A 20,803-nucleotide genomic window follows, 5' to 3' on the forward strand; every position below is an offset into this window, starting at 1 on the left:
TAAATAATTTTGTTTAAATTATTTCAATTGAACTTTGAAATTGTATATTGCAGTGTATACATACTACTCTCCCAAGTATATTGCAACTTAGCCTTACTTTCCTTTTCTATATGTCGATCAGAAACCCTGTCTTCAGTGATTCCCTGAAGATCATTATACCCTGACAAAATGAAACAAATTCAATTCCTTAAAATATAATATAAAATATAATAAAATGAATGAAATATGTAAGAAAAATGAATAAAAATAATAAAAATAATAAAAAAGCGCAAAATTACCACTGGTAATTTTCAAAGCTCCAAGCCATGACATCACCAAAAACGATGTTTTGAGCGTTTGACTTGATCGTCATAGGCTCCATCGATCTTATGTCGGGTCCACGGGCGAACTGCGCTCCAGTCCAATCGTCTGTCCATTTCAGGCATCTTCCTACCCACTCGGCGTGCTGCGTTGCTTCATACTCGGCCTGGCAAGTCTGGTCCTGTCCAATCAACGCATTTCTGATTCAAGTTGGCGGGAAGGAGGACATCCCGTGTACTAGGTACATGTCGAGACACTGTATTAGCCACAATGACGCAGGTACCCTGTACAAGCCCGTCGTATTGCAATAAACGGTCCACCCTCTATCTTGCCAAATGATGACGATAATTCCTAGGGATGATACCCGGTGAGTGGATCCTTCGTAACCTCAATGGCAAAATACCAATTTCGTTTGTCTGCCCCATTGAGTCTGGTATCAGATATGGCTTCTATATATACTCTGCTGAACTCCCTCCTTTGCCATCTTGCTTCCTTATCAGTCAATTTTCATTCCCCTTTTTTCACTTCAATTCTTCTAGAGTCCTAAATCCAGTGACTCTAAAGTAGAAGCTTACCCCACCCTTCTACTTCCTCCCCCTCCATTTCAATACCTTCATCATGCCTCGCTTCGAGGACTCTGACTTCGCGGTCGATCCGGCTGCCCAGGATCCCCGCGCACAGGATCCCCATGGTACTCTCTCACCCCGGGAGCGACAGGCTTCTGGCCTCACCATCCCCGCGGGAGGCGGCAACACCGTCGAGATCCCCGCCACTCGCAGCTCCATCAGTGATGCCGCTCAATTCATGCACAACCTGAGCTTGTCTCCCTCCATGAAGGACCGCCGGGGCTCGCGCAACTCCTTCGGCACTTCGCTCCCTATCCCCCGCTCCCCCCGCATGTCCCGCCTCTCATCTGTGCAGCGCGGTGCTCCTTCAGTCTCCCGGGACATCTTGGCCTCCCAGGTACAGGATATCAACAAGGAAAAGACTGCCAAGGCCAAGAACATGGCCTTCGCTTTCGATATTGATGGTGTGCTGGCACACGGTAACCACGCCATTGAGGAGGCCAAGGTCGCCCTCAAGATGCTCAACGGCGATAACGAGCTGGGCATCCGCATCCCCCACATTCTCCTCACCAACGGTGGTGGTAAGACCGAGGAGGCTCGCTGTGCTCAGCTCTCCGAGATCCTTGAGCAGCCCATCTCCACCGATCAGTTCATCCAATCCCACACTCCCATGCAGGCCTTGGCTGAGTACTATGAAACCGTTCTGGTTCTCGGTGGTGAAGGCTTCAAGATCCGCGAGGTTGCCGAGAACTACGGTTTCAAGACCGTCGTTCACCCCAAGGATCTGCTCGCCTGGGACCCTTCCATCTCTCCCTGGGCCACTCTCACTGATGCGGAGCGCGCCGAGGCCAAGCCCCGCGACTTCTCTCAGATGAAGTTCGACGCCATCATGGTCTTCGCCGATTCCCGTGACTACCAGACCGATTTCCAGGTCATTATGGATCTCCTACTCGCCGAGGACGGCAAGCTCATGACCAAGGCCAAGGATCCCGTCGCTACCCGCATCCCCATCTACTTCTCCCAGGGTGATCTTCTCATGCCCACCGAGCACAAGGGTCTCCCCCGTCTCACCCAGGGTGCCTTCCGTATCTCCGTTGAGGCTCAGTACAAGACTCTCACCGGTGTCGACCTTGAGCGTGTGGTCTACGGTAAGCCCGAGCGTGCTACCTATACCTACGCCGACGAGGTGTTGAAGTCCTGGATGGAGGAGCTCCACGGCGTCGCCCGTCTACCCGAGAACGTCTACATGGTCGGTGATAACCCCGCCTCCGATATCATCGGTGGAAACATGTACGGCTGGAACACTTGTTTGGTCCGCACTGGTGTCTTCCAGGGTAAGGAGGGCGAGAACGACCCCAACAGCCCTGCCAACTTCGGTGTCTTCAACAACGTCCTCGAGGCCGTCAAGGCTGCCATTGCTAAGGAGCTCGGTGCCGACTTCAAGCTCAAGTGGAACCCTAAGGTCAACCCCGTCACTCACGGCGAGGGTGCCTCCGCCATTGAGTAAAAAAAGGACTGATTGGTCACCTCCGATCTTTTCACGCTGAAACGAAACTCGAAAAACATGTGATACTGGGCTTGAGAAGGTTTTCTTCCGTGGCGTTTTTCTGTTTTTCCATGTCATGTCACTTTCATAGACTTCTTTTCTTTCCACTTCCCACCACTTGTTGATGCATGTGGCCCTACAAAATTTTGGGTTCTGGGCTTTAGGACTTCTGATATCCTTTGTCACGTCGGTTTGGATTGTCGACTTGAGAAAAGACTTGAGGTTTACTTTTTACAATATGGATGGTCGGTGGTTTCGACCTATTTCCCTTTTTAGACTGGATTGCTTCTACATATGCCATGACGCGAAGAAGCTGTTTTTTTTTGGTTTTCATTTTTACCCATTTCCGCATGCAGTTATATCCCCCATCAATACCATACCATGCGATTTTCATCATTGATGTCGTCAATGAACCATTTCCGTGTAATTTTCTTTTTAATGTAATATTTGTATTTCAACCTTGGAAGGTTCGATCGTTCCAGAAAAAAGCAATCATTGACGACATACTGATGTATCCTCTCCTACAATTAGAGCTCTAATACGGTCCTGGAGTCTATATCGCAGGGTGGTCCATGGACAGATAGAATATATACTTTCAAATGTTGATAGTTGAATTTTACACAGCGTAAAAACAAGCCATTGCAAAAACTTGTATTTACACAGTCTATCAAAATCTATGCTCATCTTCAATGTTCTACACTTCCATGTCTAAATCATCAATGTCTCGGGAAAGCCAGGAACTAGAAGAAAAGAAAGAAGCAAAGAACCTCTTTCCCGTCAACAACCCAAGACATACATAGTATCTAACCGCCAGAGTGGCAAACATTCCTACTCATCTCCCAAGACACGCATGCCATGAGTCGGGTAGGTACGCATTTCTAGATCACACGTTTTACTCTAGGCTTCTAGACCACGGCGTTAGAACGGATATGCATATCTAACCCCGGCGACGAAGCACCGGGGCGGGATTATTGTCTCGGAACTATTGTCTTGGGTTCTGCGTTTGTGCTGGCTGAGTTGTGCTCTGGGGAAGTACGACGGGCTACAGTACCAGCAACACCATGCGCTTAAACATTGCGCTCATTTCCAAACTTGGTCCAGCATCAATAATGAGTCGTTATCCAAATTAAAGAACGCCAAGGAGAATAATTGGCAAAGCGAGCACCTCAAATGCTATTTGGACAAAACACTTCTTCAAATGAAGTTCAATCAGCCACAAAAATTGAGACACGCCGAAACCCTTCAAGGCACTGCCACATGCAGCAAGTCCCGTAGGGACTTTTCCTCCAAGCAGCTCTGCAACTGTTGATCCACGTTTCTTTGTTGGAGAAGGAATCATTGTTTCCAAGTTGTCCGGTAAAAGGCTTGCTTCGGTCGATATGAGAATGACAGACGCTGGGAGTAGTCCTAGTAACCGGAATACAAGCATGATAATCACTGCAAAGATCTCAACACCGGCGCGCCTACTTGTGGAGATTAGCAGGTCCTCGGGAGAGATCATTGACCCTTGCAATAGATTCTGGGCCTCGTTCATTATGGCCTGGCATATCCCGTATATGAAACTGGGAAAGGCTAAGTGTATCCATTTTGTTTGGTGTGCATATTTTGTCAAAGAAAAGAGTCGAGGTCGATGTGCTGAAATAGTAACACACGTCCAGATCAAATGAAGTTTGCACAAGAGAACAGAAGAGCAGGCGTATGAAAATGGTATCAGTAACTCGTGTGTGAAAATTGTAGTTTCTAAGCAAGTTCTGATTGCATAATGAGTGACCTGATAGACCATAGCCATCGCAAGCGCATAAGAGAATGTGTAAAGGCCCTGTGTATGATATATGAGACGTAAGGCGTTGTAGAGGGATCGGAAAGTCAGAGGTCGTTTGTTGTTCCCCCTTTGTTGATCGGAAGCATCTTTTCGAGAAATCTCAAGGATCAATGATGTCGTTACTACATGTCCAAAAAGATAGCGAATCTTATTAAATTAAAGCCAGTTAATCTCATAGGAAAGAGAGCCTGAGCAGAAACTTACTAGGCCGGAAATCAAAAGCTGGCTAAAAATGACAGCCAAGGAAGAAAATGTGAAGTTTTTGTGTATAGTTGTGGGAAGGAGAATATCTTCGACTTGGTTTAGCAGATTTCCATCTCCTCCTGGGCTGATCAGAACGTTCAAGACCCGCGAGGGTAGAGTTGCAAATACGATTTGACTCAAAGTGAGAAGCATTCCGAATCCTAATCGAAGGGAAAATTGTAGCGAGATTCACTGAACAAAGACCCTGTGAAGAAACTAGGGGAAGTCACAGAATGTAAACGGGCAAGGAGAAGATAAGGAAAAGAAGGAAATGCTAGGTATCTAAGCCCTCAGATCACCTTAAAGAAGCTCTGCCGAGAAATGCTTAGTAGCAGCTAAGCTTTACTACTTACAGACTAAGTAATATTGACGGTGCTGCCTAATGTGGCTTCTTGTTTACAAGGATTATTCAACACTTAATGCTAGGTGGCCTTAGTCCTTCGGCTTGGAGACTTGGATTTTGAGAATGGCGTGAGAGCTCATCAACTACCTGGCCTGCCAAACCTTCTCAATGTTACCAAACACTACCGTATAACTTACCTTAATAGCGCATATTCCAAGTGTTGAGCAGGACCACAATAATGAAGCATTGGGCACATTCGGTGTATTCTCGGGGCAACACGAATCTCACCCTAGTCGGGAAGGGTATTTTCGGAAAGCTTCGGATGACAGAGTAAACATTTTCTATGGAGAACACATATGCACAATTAGTATAAGCTCAACCGGGCATCGCCTATATTTCAATTTCTTCTCGCATCGAAGTGGGTAGAAACGAGTCTCGACGTTTAGCTAGGTACACTAAGAAAGGAGAATGAAGGTAGCTCGGGGCGTTTAGAAAGAAGTGTCCCAGCTGTTGATTATTATATTGTCTAAGACAATGAAGCCCCTTAGGAAACCTTGACAGGTCTGACGTGGAGAAAATTATGTATAGCAAATGAGGTCTCCATAACTTTGCTGCACAAATGTGGATGGTGTCGTGAATATAGTATGCACCATGATAGTTACGATAGGATAGTTGAGAGCTGTCCAAGTGAAAGAATGTGCTCGTAGTTGTTCTCTACTCTTTATTGCTATACTAAATAGGTTATCATATGTAATTTAACACCGTTTATTTGATACAAAAATCAGGATGTGGCCAAGATGCATACGTTTTAAATGAGACTGCTATTGATGTGCCTTTTATATATGTGTACCATAGAAGAGGTACATTAACTTGAAGGATAACCCGACATTCAGTACGGAGTAGGGGTAGGCAGCTTGAACTAGATACTGCCTTGCTTTTCAAGATGAAGGACTAGGCTAGGTTCGGATGAGTTTGAGAAGTGATTGTGAAGACAGGGCAAATCTGCAAGTGTACATCTTCAATTTGCATCGCTCTATTAAAGTGAGGATGTTGTTTGATTATCTACAAGTGGAGAGGGCTTTAGGAATATGTGGTTGGGAACAGCCCATTCGTTGCATAGGAGTTCAGTCGATTAGTACCGGGGTGTTATCAATAATTGAGCGCACGCATGTCGACTCAACCCTTACCACATTGACGATCTTGTACTTCCAAGCTCTTCTGACGAGTGTATCGCCTTTAGGTCTTTTTCTCGTTTTCCTGGAGCCTCTATTTCATTGTGGCGACTTGAATGTTTCCCAGATCTGTCTTGAGCCTGATGGTCTTGCACGCATCTCTGAGCCGATTGTTTCAACGCGCGTCCGAGCATGCGTTCGATAGTGATATGTCCACTTGCTTTGTATATGCTTCCCTGGCATCGCTTTTCATCATCTCTTTTTTACGTGGAGCTAGCGATCCATTCTCGACCCACACGGCCCCATGGCCCCCTCGGCCCGGATTCCAACCTGACGGAGTACTGTGGTGACCGAACTGAAAGCTAGATTTTCTGCGAGCATGTCATGGTCAACAATATATTCAAGTAGTTTGTGAAAACATAAATTCACGAATAATATACCATGTTGATGGTTTCACACAATGGCATAGTTTTTGTTTTTCCATTCAGTATCCACATAGATTTCAACATTCCCAAGTATGGGGTGTCAGGTAATAGGAAACGCTTAAAAAAACGTTCATCAAGGAAAAGGTAGTTTTCAAAGACTGTCGCGACGCGATGTTCAAAAGACAAAACCAGAATTGAACTCACAATTTTCGAGTAGTTAGGCCATTTGGCTATAATTTAGGACATTCTGATTAGAAAGAGCTTGTTAAGCTACCGTCGAGTGCCAGTATAAAGCGAGCACGAATATTGGGAATTAGTTCATGAGATCCCAAAAGGAGAACAAGGAGAGAAGGGGAGAAGGGCCAAGACAAGTCGGCCTCCTTGTTTAGTCGAGCAATGCGGGGAGGTCTTGGCGGTAGCTGTGGTTCCGCGGAAGTGCAGTTTCATTACGACCAGGGGTTGGCTGGCATGTAGTCAAGCGCCTCCGATGCTGTGCTCTCCGATAGCTAGGTTCAAGAGTGCAAGGGAGAGTGACTCGAATGACGCCAACAACATCCTATCAAGCCTTTGGATCTAGACTGGGTTGCATTGCACTCAGGTTGTTCAGATGCAGCGCGAAAACTAAGCCTTTGCCAACCCCCGGGACCAGTCGGGCAGGTAGTACCAGCGATGCAGTGCTAGTCAGCAACCCGATCTGACTTCAACTAGGTGGCAAGAATGTAGAATTTAAGAAACCGAGAGATCATTGTTTTTCAGGAGAGGGGAGTATACATATTTAATAAAAGAAACGATAGGCTTGGCGTTGACGATCAACTGCATAACCGCGGATCACTAGTCTTGGCTGGGAGACGAGCAAAGTCGGTGAGAGTAAAGTGCGACTATGGTGGCGTGAGATAGGTAGTGTACGAAGTACTCCGGTTGAGTATGGCGAGATATGTAGTCGAATGTTCGACCTTCGACCCCATAACACTAGTAAATCAGCTCCATCGGAAGTCCGGGAGTATTTTGAACTGGCAATATATCAGCCAATTTAGTGCTAAAAAGGGACACGGGCCGTCAGGTGATGTTAATTTTTATTAGGTAATAGCGCGTCTATCCCCGCATCTTAAAAAAGAGGCGAATGGCTTTTGTAGAAATGGAAGTGCATGGGAAAAATTGTTAGGTAACAACAACTGGTCTGGGGTATTAGTTCGAAGCGGATGCATCGGATTGAGATCTGCTGACCTGTCATTTTCAACTTTCCAAGGTTTCCTTGAATTATAGTGAGTGAACCTTGGAAGGGTTTTGTATACCTACAAGCTATACTCCATACTTTGTACTCCGTATATGTTTTATTATCTTCATCCTATTATATTCAATTGTATCTTATCTTTGTACCTCAATGTTAGGTCCAAATGCGGCGAGTGACGACATTTTCCGCATGCATCAAAAAAAGCAGATGGGGTCTGCAGGGGTAGCTTGGGGAACTAACACGAACTTAATCAGTCTAGTGATATAGTGAAGTATAAAATATATGCGTAAATGTATATAGAAAATTCTAGATTTTACATATTTTTCAATAATTACTTCAATTTTCATCTCTAATATGCAAAAAATATATAAAAAAGAGAAAATAACAAGATCCGCCACCGTAATCAATCAGTTCCCCGTTTTAAAAAAATAAAAAATAAAATAAAAAGTTCGCCCCATGTGGCCATGACCCATGGTGCTTTTCTTACATTTTTGACCTTCAACTTTTTTTTTTCTTTACAAAAAACTTCAGAAAAGTCTCACTAGTGAATCCTTTCAAAATTCACTTGGAAACTATTACATACAAAGTTGTGCAACGCTGGTCCGTTTCCGTGACTAACAGCTTCGCTTTTTTTTTTCTTCCCCGCCGGCCCCTCTGAGAGCCCTAAACTTGCCCTCGGTCTTGAACTGTGTTTTTTTTCTTTCTCTTTTTTTTCAAATCTGAAGCACTTTCATTTTAAATTTAGGTAGACTTTCGTTTTTTTTTTGTGTTTCTCGCTCCAAGGTACTTTTCGACTAGTTACTGTACAATTAGGGCCCTTTATAGAGGGCCTCATCCTCTTCATCATGACTTCCATTACTGCCCCTTCGCAGCCCAAGCCGGCCTTCCCTCGAATCTCTTCAATCCCCTGTGGTGATCACTTCCACTCACGCGAATCATCTCCTTCGCCCTGCAGCACCCCGGATGGGTCCAGGTCGAGCAGCCAACGTCGCCCCTCATTCGGTTCAATCAAAGAAGACACTGAGGACGGTACGTACCGACGATGTACGAATCCAGGCTGGAGGCTGACGTGATGGGTAATCTAGGAATTGCGCAATCATTCGTGGACACCCAACAAGCACCATCTCCCCAAGAGCAAGACCAAGAGCGCAAGCTCGAGCGCCTTAACCAGATGCAACAAGCCCCCGATTTCTGCTGTCCTTGTGGTGGATTCCTGGGGTGGAAGCAGATTCGATTGGGAGGCAAGAGTTTGAGCCGCAGCTACAGCGATCTTCGTGGACTAGGAAATCTACAAGCAAAGGGCTGGGCATGGGAAGCCCAGGAACCCGAACCCGTGCAGCTTCTCCCACCCAAGGTCCCCGAGATGGAGATCTTGCAGACCCCTCCCGGCACATCGCCTTTGGAGAAGCTGCCCCCGGAGGTTCTTGGTAAGATGTCGCACCTGCCATTTTTGTTTCTCAAGTGCTAACTGGTTGGTAGATCAAATAATCTCTAACCTTGCGGTCGACCTTCCGCCAAATGGCTACGCCCCCCGCAACGTGGATTTGGTCTCATGCCTGCTTACATCCCACACATTGCATGCTGCTACTTTGGGTGTTTTGTACCGGAACATGACTTTCCCACACTCTATTATCTTCTCGAAGGCACTTAATCACATGTCGCAATATCCGGCGTTGGGGACATTAGTGCGCCGTCTAGACTTCTCGCACTTCACCTCCGTTGGCCTGGGTCGCACCAAGCAGATGAACGCTGAAATCCAAAACCTCACCTCCAAGACACTCTTGCAGTGCTTGGAACTTCTCCCTAATCTGAAGGAATGCCTGCTGCAGGAACACCTGGAAGGCGATATTAGTGTGGAAGTGATCCGGAAACTCTTGATGGGGCTGCCGAACTTGCGCGCCGTGGACTTTTGCGGTTGCTCGACTCAAGCATTCTCCGGGGTTTTCCAGGAGGCCTTGGTCGGTGGCCCTGCGCTGCCCATGACCATGCCCAACCTGAAGCGTCTCTCGCTTCACGAATGCAGCACTATCCCCGCTCCTATGTTCGACTACCTCCTACCGCGATTGGTTAACTTGACGCACCTTGACCTTACCCACACCCAAGTCAACGATTCAGCTCTCATCGCCATCCCTGAGACTGCCCGTATCTCGCATTTGAGCTTGTCCCGATGCACGCGTCTCCGCCCGTGCGCCTTGGTTGAATTCCTCACCACCCACCCATCGGTCAATGAGTCTCTAGTTTATTTGAACCTGTTGACCGACCCTACTCGCTTCCGTCTTCTGGAAGAGACCGATGTGTCTGCTCTTTTGCCGAAGCTTCCTGATACTCTCCGTTCCCTCAATTTGGGCGGAGCAAAGATCACTTCGGACCATGTACCATACTTGGTGCCGATGACAAAGTATCTTGAAGAGTTGGGTCTCAGCTCTGCGGATCTCTCGGTCGCGGACGTAAACTCGTTCTTCGGTCGATACCGCAATCCAGCCACGGGAGTCGAAATCGATGCGCCAAGCACACTCTGCTACCTCGATCTTGCCAAGGTGCCACAGATGACCATTGGAGCCATCTTCAACACCAGCGCATGCTTACTGCTGTCGAATCAAAGCTATCCCTTGCAGGTTGTTGAGTTCAGTGACAAGATTATCACACCGCTGCGTGAGCGTGCCAAGACTCAGCGCGCATCCGTTGGCTGGACTGTGCGAGACCTTGGCCGTCGTGGCTGGTACGTTCGCGAACCATCCTCCATGCCCCACGAACCTTCCGATGATGGTGCTCGCTACTGGAAGATGGGTGCGCGCTGGTGGGGCATGCGCAAAATCCCCATGGCCGTCGGCGAGGTCGGCGGCCTTTATGGCCACTACATGTTCAAAAAATGATCTACGAGAGTTCTGTTCTCCCAAAAAAAGCGTCTTCGCTGGATCTTTTTATCACTTTTGCTGATACCCTTGATTTGATATCCTTCATTTTCACGGTTTGCGTTTCATTGGGGGAGCTTGTTTTTTTTAACTGATTTTATTGCTTTTTGACGATCATGAATGATGATATCCGGTCTATGCATGGCGGCGCGCAACATGGTTTACGAATTTCGGTATTCTGGCTACTGGCTTCGGGTTCGTGCTCTCGGTCGCGTTTTGTCTTTTGGTTTTGCATAGCATCTGAGATCTATCTCTTCAGCGGTGTCTGGTTGTTGTTTTTTTCTTTCATATTACTGGCTTCACATGGCGTTACTGTATCTGTGACTCTACTCTATCAATATTCTCTACTTTATCTCTTATAAGCTGTTTCATATGGTGTAGTCTTATACCTTCCCCATCGGGTGACTTCGGTCAACTTGAAGGTCTCACCCCTCTGTAATATTTCTCTCCCTTCTCTCACCTTTCTCTCTTAAATTTTGAAATCTCCCTTTTGACCACCTGCTTCCCCAGTCACTGCGCCATGGCTCTATTAATCGAATGCTCGAGCAGTAAGTTGTGTTTCCCAATTGATTCAACAAGAGGATCTTGTCAAAACTCAAAAACGCCCTGAAGTCACAATCCGAACATAAAGCACCTCGAAGACTCCATCCAGGTTGAGTTACTCCTCTGAGTTGTCCACTTTCGAGAGATGAAGAGACACACGCTCGATCAAACTTCAACCGCGCAGTCTCGCCCTGGAACTTTTTACATGGGTTTCTGCGCCAGCCCTTCTAGAGCTCTCGCATATGGACATCAACAATGTTGTTTTTGGTATGTAGAGGGGAGGAACATGTTCAAAGCTGTGCTATAGAAACTGCCGATCCCACTCAGCCATGAGGCGGAAGTACACACCCTCAAACTACTTGTAGCGGTGATAAACAAAGCGACAGAGAACCTTTTCAAGGCGATTGGCGAAGACAATTGCGAATAGCGATCCTCTGATTATAGAAAAGAATTGATGGTGAACTTCGACGCTAAACTAAAGAAAGTTCTTGAGGTCGACTTTAAGGATTACAATGACAACCAAAAAGTGCTCAAACATGCAATTCGAAAGACAATTTTGGACGAAATATGGCCTGTGTTCGAGGCACTATTGAAGGATATGCGCAATAAGAAGTTGGAAGAGATTGATTTTCGAAGAGAAGGAAGGACGTTCGCCATTTATCGACACATTGTCAACGGCACATAAAATCTACGATGAACTTTCAGCATCTTTGAGCACAATACCACAGTTGATTACTATGGCTGAGCTAGTTTGTTGATGTGAAAGTTGTACCAAATCTTCCCTTTCTCTATATCTCTCTCCTTGTGCTAGAAGCCATTTCTATCTATACCCAATACTACCGTCTATATAGAAGCTCACAGCATAAAAATGAACACCGCATCAAAAGTGGTCTGTCGGAAACTAACGCAAGAGGCTTTATGAATGTGAAGTCAAATAGAAAGATGCTAACACCAAGGGGGCTATGATGATCTGAAAGAGGGAACATCAAACATCCGAACAAGACCTATAGGAATTATAGGACCGCAGCAGTATAGTGATGAAATCAGGATATCTTAGTCCTATTGGAAATATGGATGTATATCGAAACAAATCTCAATATACACTGTTCTGTTAACTAGCTAGACGACTACGACTTTGCTTTCCACTTCTAATATTGCTACTTCCCTCGTTTTCCTGTACCCAGATATTTATTAACATCCAGCCCTCACAAAGGAGAAGGCTAGTTCTCTAATCTTAGCCCTCGACGTTACACACAAATAAATGGCTCGAGCAGTAACTACTAATTACTAGTGTGAGCCACAGAGCCAGGAGATCCAATGCTAAGAAGCGGATTCAGAGGTCTTCATCCTTTTTCGTGTTGTATATTAAGGCACTGCATGCCCTTGTGTATTGAGTAAAGCTTGATCCTCCTAGACTGACAGGCTTTTACTGCACATCTAGGCCCTTGGTCCTCGGTACAACGTGACGGGACGGGACATCCGATGTTAGCTATAGTGATATGTGTATTTAATCACGAGGCACAAATCTCTAGAGAGTTTGACGTGTTTATTTAGATACGTATGTCTGTCAAAGCTTGTGCCATAGTGATATAAACTTAGTGGTATATGAGGGAGGAAAGCACTTGTGATGTAGATCTTTTCTAGGAATTTGACCTCAAGTAATTGCCAGTGTGCTCCATGTGTATTATTAGTCTTGCGGATTATCCATGAGGCATATGGTTGATTGATGTCTCATACCAATGAGCATCATAAATTTTATTCAACTCGGCGTAATGCAAATCATGTGTAAGATCAAAAACCAATAACTTCTGCTCCAGTCTAGCTGTAAGACAACATGCAGTGAATTATTTGATCTCAGTCATACAAACGTGCCATTGCTAATGTCATCATCGTACAGGCAAGGAGTGAGTCGCATGAGAAACATTTGGCGAAGAGCCTAGTCCCCAAGGTAGACGGATATAAATACCACCACATCAAGACTCTAGTCTGAAGATTCATATTCTACACAGTTGATTCTCTGTGCATCATCAGAAACAAATCCACTTCTACTCTTTCAAGACTCCCATCGACGAACTTTTTCCACAATGGTTGATGCCGCATGCCGCATTCCCGGAAAAGAAGAGATCTGTATCTTCTCTGGCCGTCATTATGGTCGTGTCAAGTTTGGCCACGAAGGCCCCGAGCATGATCTTGCTGCAGGCCCAACCCTCCTAAGCAAGGGCTGGAACACTCTGCCTAAGATGGGCTTTGGTACAGTGGACACTGTTGTGCCTGTACCTGGCCACGAAAACCAACTCTACGTTTTCTTCGGAGGCCGATATGCCAAAATCAAGCTTGAAAACTACGATGATGGCTTTGCCAATGATGGAGCCCTTCCTATTTCCTCTGGATGGAAGTCGCTCGTTCAAGCGGGCTTCGACACCGTGGATGCAGCAATGCTCACCCCGGGAACAAAGAATGATATGTACTTTTTCAATGGCTTGAACTATGTTCGCTTGGACAATAGTACCGACAAAATGGTCAACAAGGTTGCACCTATTGCGCAGGGCTGGCCGAGTCTTGTCCAAGCTGGCTTTGATTGTGTTGATGCTATTGTTCCGAGCCCGACTGGCCACGATCACTACTATGTCTTCCGCGGTGATCAATTCGCCGTGATAAAAGTGGATAACAACCGGAGGGATACTCTCGTTTCACCCCCGAAATCAATTAGCTCGGCTTGGAAAGCTTTGGACAGTTGGGTTTAGTCGTACTATCTATGAAACATGTGGTGATCCTGTCAAGTGCAAAGTAAACAGCTGTGTGCTCCAGGGCTAGGGCTTAGGTAGTTTCGAGTCACTTCTTGCATCTATTTTTGAGCTTAATTTCTATTTTGATGTCTTATCTGTTGATATTATTCTTGGACTAATGCTATGGGCAATCAATAGCCCCTTGTCAAAAGTGATAGTGTGCAGATTGCCCACTATTCTTAATCTAAATATGTATCGAAAGCAAGCGTCTTGAATAAAATTCCATGCGACTAGCATCCTTTCATCTAAAACATTAAGCCTCTCAAGAGATACTACACTTCTAACACACTTTCTCCATTATTACATCTCATTTGAAGGCAATAGCAGTGCACGAATACGATAGAAAGAGGGACGATGGCTTGAACACAAACCAACATCTCTAATAGGGCTCTTTTCCAACAAAGATATAAAAAGCATCAGAATAAGCACACATCCAATAAATCTTATAGATCTACATAGTTTAAACCTCGCAAATGAAACTGCAGCTTCATTCACTTAGGGCTTGGCTCCCAGGTGACGCTTGGCAAACGTCATGTGATGACTCGCAGAAGAGCCGCATTTCTCGTTGTTGGTTTCACCTCTACGCTCCCTGTCTATCACGAAGGTCTCAGACCTACTCGCTAACTTCGGACCTTGGGGACCTGCTCATTTCGATGGGTGGATTCGCTGTCGCCTTGAGTACAGTGGAAGCGACACGCGACGATGTCACCCCCGAGCGGAGCGGCCTCTTACAAGAAGAAAGATGGAACCATAGCTATATCCACAGATGAGAACTCGGTCTCATGGACCCCTGCAGTGGCAGGGGCTGGGAACATGATCACAATTCCCGTGGCCAATATCACTAGTATGGCGTCACTCCATGGCCGTGCATTTGTCTCTTTGCTAACTCGCGCGACTGCTAGATCTACAGCAGACCCCAGCTACGAACCCGAAAGTGATGCTCAAAATATTTGCCCAAGCTCCCGATGCACCTCCGAATAGTACACCCGATCAATATGTCTTCCTGTTCACGGCTGGAGCAAACGCCCGCCCGGAAGCCGATCTCATCAAAGATACATTGAGTGCTCGAGTCAATGCGGCGAAGTCGGCTACACCATCCCAGACACCGGGGCCTAGAGGTGGATCAGAGGGTCTATCAGCGGCAATGGCGATTGCAAACGCTGTGACATCTGCGGGGACGGCGAAGAATCCTTTGGACGAGGAGAATAGGCTTCGGTCCGACATAGAGCTACAGCAGTCGTTATTAAGATCTGATTCAAATCTGCAGCGAATGTTTTTCGAGGGGTTGCATACAAAACCGGAAGCATTGTCGTCTGCGTCATTCGTATCACAGTTCTGGTCGACACGACTGCATTTACTGCGAGCGCACGCGATCGAGCAGGGCCAAATCCGTGGCTCATATAATGTGCTTTCTTCGCTCAAGCCTCGAGTCGAGGATAACGTGACACGATTGAATATCAGCAAAGAGCAAATTCAACTCATCTTCACACAACACCCACTAGTCAAACGCGTGTATGACGAGAATGTGCCGAAACTCAGCGAGCAACAATTCTGGTCGCGATTTTTCCAGAGTCGGCTGTTCAAAAAATTGCGCGGAGAGCGGATTACAGAGGCCGACGCAACAGATGCCGTGCTTGACAAATACCTCCGAACGGACGAGGCCGCTCGGTCGGGCCGGGACACGAATATTCATCACTTTTTGGATCTGGCTGGCAATGAAGTAAACCACAGCCAGCGTCGCGGAAACCGACCCGACCTAGATATGAGACCTTCTGGCGTCGACAAAGTGCCCATTATCCGGACACTGAACAGTTTGAGTGAAAAGATCATGGCAAACGTGGCTCCCGCCGACGGTGACATGAGTGCGCCTATAGGTATCAACGAAGAGGCATGGAAAAAGCTCCAGCTGCAGGATCTTCGTGGAGAAGAAGCGCAAAGTCGCATCACTTTGAACATCCGTGATCAGAGTCGGTTCTTCACTCATGGCCAGGATGAGGACAAGACCAACCAATTTGCGAAACAAGACCCGGATCAGCTTCTTCAGACTCTCCGTGCCGAAATCAATCAAAGTCTTCCATCGCAGGGCAATACACAACTGGGCAAGCTGGTGGACCCCGGCGATGATGAAGACGAGGAGATGGAGGATGCACCTGCTAGCCGTCGACCTGTCGGATCATCCGCGGCTCTACAAGATGCGTTTTCTCAGATCCTGGGAGCATTGCGCGAGCGCCGTGGCCTGATGAGTGAGCGAGCAGTATCAGAAACATATGGGCTGTCGACGGCACTTTTTGACCGCTTGACATTGACACACGCTACAACCACGGAGTTTTTGCACCAGTTTTGGCAGGCGTTTCTCTCTGGCAACCCCGACCGCGCTGGAGAGGTGGCCTCCTTAGCAGAGTCTCTCCAGCGGGCAGCAGAGCGCATCAAGGCTGTTGCTAATGACGCGGAGGCTGAGCGGAAAGTCGAAGTTGACCGGCTAAAGAAACACGCCCGTGACATGTACGAGAGCACCGGGCGAAAATTACGAGTCAACTTAGAAGGCGTGGAAGGAGGCCAGAAGGCTGTGAACCAACTTCTTGGTCCTACACTCCATGCACTGGAGGTTGCATCGACTCGATACCAAAAAGAATTGGCCGAACAAAATAAAGAAGCGGCCATGGCTGGTTAAGAGACATAGAAGGAAACAACTCGGGCCTTTGATATTGGAGTAGGCATGTATATTATGATACCTTAAGAGAGCTTTTATTCGTACAGTGAATACAAATCTCGATATCTCATCTATAAAATGACATCAAAATGATTGTAGAAATTAAAAGTCGGCATGCCGAGCTTCCCCGGACTTCGGGAATTTAGTGCCATCTGTCCCCTCCAACACTCAACATTCTTCAACTCACTTTCTCCCCCAACTTGGATGATTCCCAAGCCAGATACTAAACAAGAAAAACAAGGGGTTTCAACATGCTCACCTCCGGCCTCACAAATGCGCCCATCACAAAATCCCTCCTAATCTACTCGATCGCCTCGTCGATCGCTCTCTCCCTCTTCGACATAAAACACCTCGCCGTGATATTTGTATCGCCTCATTTCTGGCCCTATGCCCAGTTCTGGCGTGCATTGGTGTGGCATGTCGCCGGCTTCACCAATTCCACCGAGGCCCTCTTCGCCGCGATGCTAGTATACCATCTGCGAGTTGTCGAACGCGCGTGGGGGAAGCGGAAGATGGCGGTTAGTCTTTCTTTATTTTAGTATCCTTGTCCCTGAAAATGCATATAAATATGCGATAAGGGAACAGGGAAGCTGAAAAGCGTCTATATGACCCGGAACCCGATTGCTGACACCATGATACTGCGCCAGACTTTCCTGCTCACCACATTACCCTACACGACTCTCCTCCCGCCAGTTCTCCTCGCCCTCCTAATCCGCCCTATATCCATGAATAACCTCAATTACCTCCCGTCGGGCCCAACAGCAACCATCTTCGCCCTGTTGGCGCAGTACCACGCCACTATCCCATACACCTACCGCTACCGCATCGGGTCCACGTCCTCCATCACAGACAACACCGACAACAATACCAGCAATGGTCCCTCCTCCGATAACACCGCATCGGCAACCCAACCCAAGCCCCCATCACCAAGCTTATCCCTCCTTCTCTCCGACAAATCAACCACCTACATCGTCGCTGCCCAGCTAGCCCTTTCCCAGTTCCCCGCAATGCTCCTCCCGTCAGCGCTAGGCTGGATTGTCGGTGTAGCCTGGCGCAGGGAGCTGCTACCGGGTCTGTCACCAGCCAGCACCGGGTTCCGGGTTCCGGCTTGGATGGTTGGCGAGCAAGAGCGGAGGGCTGGCTCCGGGTCTGGCTCCGGGTCTGGTGGTGCGGAGGGGGAAAGGTATGAGGATCTACGACGGAGGTTGGAGGGTGAAGTTGCTGCTTCGGCTTCGGGGTTGGAGGGATCTGGTGCGCAAGCCCAGCGGCGCGCGAATGGTGCCGGTGAGGGTAGTGGGCTTGTTGATCGGCTGCGAGGTGCTTGGTAGAGATAGTTGCCCAAGCTATGCTAGGCTGGTTGGACATGTCTATCTGGTATAGATGTACTGCGGATATTTGGATTCTTGGGTGACTTGGTAGGTGCTATTTGATATAGCCCTCAAAGTCCTTTACCTTAATCCTCGATCAATTAATTCATGTAGTATCCCCACATTTGCAATTCCTCCAATTCGTACGTATGTATACAATGCTACAATACTCGATCAAAGAGAGAGGTGAGCACTGGAATGTAAAGCCAGACAATATCTGCAATTGCATGAAGTCTAGAAATATCAACTAGCAAGGCCGTATCTCCGCTAGAGTATGTGCCAACTGAAAACACCACATAACGCCATATCATCATTGTATAATCTTGAATGGGACATGTTACCGCCCATTGCGACTCCGTCTCATATTTTCCTTGCACTCGTTACAATACCATTTAACTAATTGAAACTGTTAGCAATGTAGACGATTTAACTATGCAAAAAGTACTCTTACCATTCTTTCCAGGCGGTTTCGTCAAGCCGACACACGACAAATGGAACCATTCACGCGGACAGGCGTCATTGTCGCAAGCAACCATCTCTCCGAAACTAATTTCATTACAGTAACAGTATCGTGGCTCACCCTCCTCATCTTCATCATCGCCCTCGTGAAGCGACTCGTCATCAGAGGGTATTGCAGGCTGTGGGATGGGCTTCTTCTGAGTTCGCTTGGTAGAAGCTGGGTCTTGACTTCGCGTGGGCCGTGCGCGTTGTTGGCTGGGCTCTGTGAATGCGGGGAGGATAGGGGTCGATGTCTTAGAATTGCGTCCCTTCGTCGTCTCGGCCTCGGCAGAACCGGATTTTCTATCCACATCCTCGCGCTTGGAGCCCGCGGGAATGGATGTTCTACCATTGGCATCGCCTTCGTAGTCACGGTGTGTGTCTGCGTGGACGAGTTCGTTTTTGATGGGTCCGTCCCGGGGTATAGATCTGGAATCGGCAATTTTGTCTACGTAGGGGATGTGGTTAATTAATGGTTCGGGGTGGAGTGGATGAAACGGCATACTGTTGTTGGGGCGGTTTGAAGCCGATGATGTTGGCCGCGCACGCGAATTGGTTGTAGATCCGGAATTCTGCTGGGCTCGTGAAGACTGTGGTCTTGATGTATTGGGCCCCGGACTGGCGGCGCCACGCGGACCATTGAATGTTCCAATCAAAGGCGATGGGGCCAGAACGGGCGATGCAGCATTGGAAGCGTTGGCCCTAAAATCAAGTCAGTTGGATGCAGTAGCGAACGCAGTGAAACGAGACGTACTTCTTGCGTGCAGCAGCGGCTGGATTTGGAGCGCGAGACCGCTTCTTCTCCGCTGGGTCTTTATTCGTAGCTCTCTGGCTCCCAGCGCCACTAGCAGAGCGGTCCATCGGAACACTAGTGTCCACTGGCAGCGATCGTTCCACCTTGCGACGCTTGGGAGCAGTAGGGTCAGCCGCGTGATCTCCACCTCGAGATTTCCCACTGTTGGTCTTGCGGGCACCCGAGCTGCGCGTATCCTCGTAATCCGCGTCGGCCTGTGCCCGACGTTGCTTCCGTGCCAGAACAGCATCACGCCGCGCTTCACTGCGGCTTGCAGCTTCAGCCTCTTGAAGCACGTGCGACAGATCCTGTCTTTGCGCTACTGCTTCCCGGCGCGGTCGTTCGTTAGTCGCTGCCTTCGCAGTACTCTTGTTGGAGTACGCCCAGTGTGTCAGGCTGCCTAGTCGAGCCTCCTCGCTAATCTCGCCTGCAATGTATGGGAATACCGTATCTAGTCGGACAATTTGCCGATCTAATTCCTCGTTCGCATTCGAAATGACATGATTCTTTTCATCGGCGGTCATCATTAGGTCTGAGAGGCTTTGACGTACTCGATCGAATAGAAGCCGGCGGCTTTTGCTATCGGGCGATTCGGGTGACTGAGATAGATCCTAGCGCAAGAGAAACACTATCAGTAAACGCCCAAAGTAGCCAATTAGACAAACCGCGAAGAAGACTTACTTTGGGCAAAACATCCTCCCGAATAACACCCCCGATGATAGGCGCCGGGTGGGGAGGATGAGGAACGGGCTGCGACTGGGAGGAGAACTGGAGTAACTGCAGCAAATTTTCCTCCAGGGCCCACGCCTTCGCATCAACTTCCTTGAGAAGAGAGTTGTGGCGACGAAACTCGCGCGGAAGCGCCGTTATAGCATCGGTGAAATGCGTGAGTGCAGGATAAAAGCCATGAGGAACAGGGGAAGTGGAAGGAATTTCAGTTGTCGAGCCTTGGCCGAACGCGAAGGATGACCGTCCGATGGTTTTGGAGGTTCGAGATGGGTTTGTACGTGTCTGACGAGCGGACTGTCGGACTCCTTGGCCCGGAGGATTATTGACTGACGATGAGACGGCAGACATGTTGAAGGGCAGGGTCAGGACTGGGAGCCGCGCCGTTGGAGGACGCTTGAGGTGAGCCGAGCCCAATTTGAGGAGGAAATAATAGGGTTTGAAGAACCAATGGTGTTCGACAATTATTAAGGACCATGTACAATAGTCAACACCTCGCGTAACAACAAGAGGGCATCGATGCAAGAGAAGCTGCTGCTGGGAAGATTGAGTGCGGAGAAGAGCAATCAAATCAGGTGAGATCGCTGCCTGATAGGTGCCGCATCGATCAGGCATCTATTGCTGAATCATTCAAGCACGCGGGTGATGTCATAGGCGCAATAATGCCCAACAGGGCATATAAAAATTAACAGTTGACATGAGCTATGGAGATTTAAACAGCATACAGAGAAAACAAGCAGGAGTCTTCGAAAGTCAGTGAATCTTGTATTTTACATATAGCACGGATTCTAGGTATAGGCAGGACCTTACATTAGGACAA

At 47.8% G+C, this 20,803-nt stretch overlaps 6 protein-coding genes across 6 annotated transcripts; 5 read left to right on the forward strand and 1 right to left on the reverse strand.

Annotated features, from left to right (window-relative positions):
- Positions 1-918: 918 nt before the first annotated feature.
- On the forward strand, positions 919-2,373 carry PGRI_000270 (phosphatidyl synthase; the record flags this gene model as incomplete). Its single annotated transcript, XM_040787740.1, has 1 exon — positions 919-2,373. One exon carries the CDS (start codon positions 919-921, stop codon positions 2,371-2,373), a length of 1,455 nt encoding a protein of 484 aa, XP_040651512.1.
- A 6,120-nt stretch (positions 2,374-8,493) lies between these two features.
- PGRI_000280 (Leucine Rich Repeat domain protein) lies at positions 8,494-10,521 on the forward strand (the record flags this gene model as incomplete). The annotated part of the gene is made up of 3 exons (XM_040787741.1): positions 8,494-8,677; positions 8,734-9,075; positions 9,128-10,521. The coding sequence occupies 3 exons, from the start codon at positions 8,494-8,496 to the stop codon at positions 10,519-10,521; spliced, it is 1,920 nt and encodes a 639-aa protein (XP_040651513.1).
- A 2,666-nt stretch (positions 10,522-13,187) lies between these two features.
- Positions 13,188-13,847, forward strand: PGRI_000290 (Hemopexin/matrixin; the record flags this gene model as incomplete). The annotated part of the gene is made up of 1 exon (XM_040787742.1): positions 13,188-13,847. One exon carries the CDS (start codon positions 13,188-13,190, stop codon positions 13,845-13,847), a length of 660 nt encoding a protein of 219 aa, XP_040651514.1.
- A 744-nt stretch (positions 13,848-14,591) lies between these two features.
- Positions 14,592-16,560, forward strand: PGRI_000300 (TFIIH subunit TFB1 family protein; the record flags this gene model as incomplete). Its single annotated transcript, XM_040787743.1, has 2 exons — positions 14,592-14,733; positions 14,792-16,560. The coding sequence occupies 2 exons, from the start codon at positions 14,592-14,594 to the stop codon at positions 16,558-16,560; spliced, it is 1,911 nt and encodes a 636-aa protein (XP_040651515.1).
- Positions 16,561-16,850: 290 nt separating this feature from the next.
- On the forward strand, positions 16,851-17,927 carry dscB (the record flags this gene model as incomplete). Its single annotated transcript, XM_040787744.1, has 2 exons — positions 16,851-17,117; positions 17,178-17,927. 2 exons carry the CDS (start codon positions 16,851-16,853, stop codon positions 17,925-17,927), a joined length of 1,017 nt encoding a protein of 338 aa, XP_040651516.1.
- A 376-nt stretch (positions 17,928-18,303) lies between these two features.
- PGRI_000320 (putative PHD finger domain protein (Ing1)) lies at positions 18,304-20,334 on the reverse strand (the record flags this gene model as incomplete). Its single annotated transcript, XM_040787745.1, has 5 exons — positions 18,304-18,362; positions 18,418-18,912; positions 18,970-19,166; positions 19,219-19,868; positions 19,939-20,334. The coding sequence occupies 5 exons, from the start codon at positions 20,332-20,334 to the stop codon at positions 18,304-18,306; spliced, it is 1,797 nt and encodes a 598-aa protein (XP_040651517.1).
- Positions 20,335-20,803: the final 469 nt, after the last annotated feature.

This window comes from Penicillium griseofulvum (genome assembly GCF_001561935.1).
Source record: "Penicillium griseofulvum strain PG3 chromosome Unknown contig_79, whole genome shotgun sequence".
Lineage (NCBI taxonomy): Eukaryota > Fungi > Ascomycota > Eurotiomycetes > Eurotiales > Aspergillaceae > Penicillium > Penicillium griseofulvum.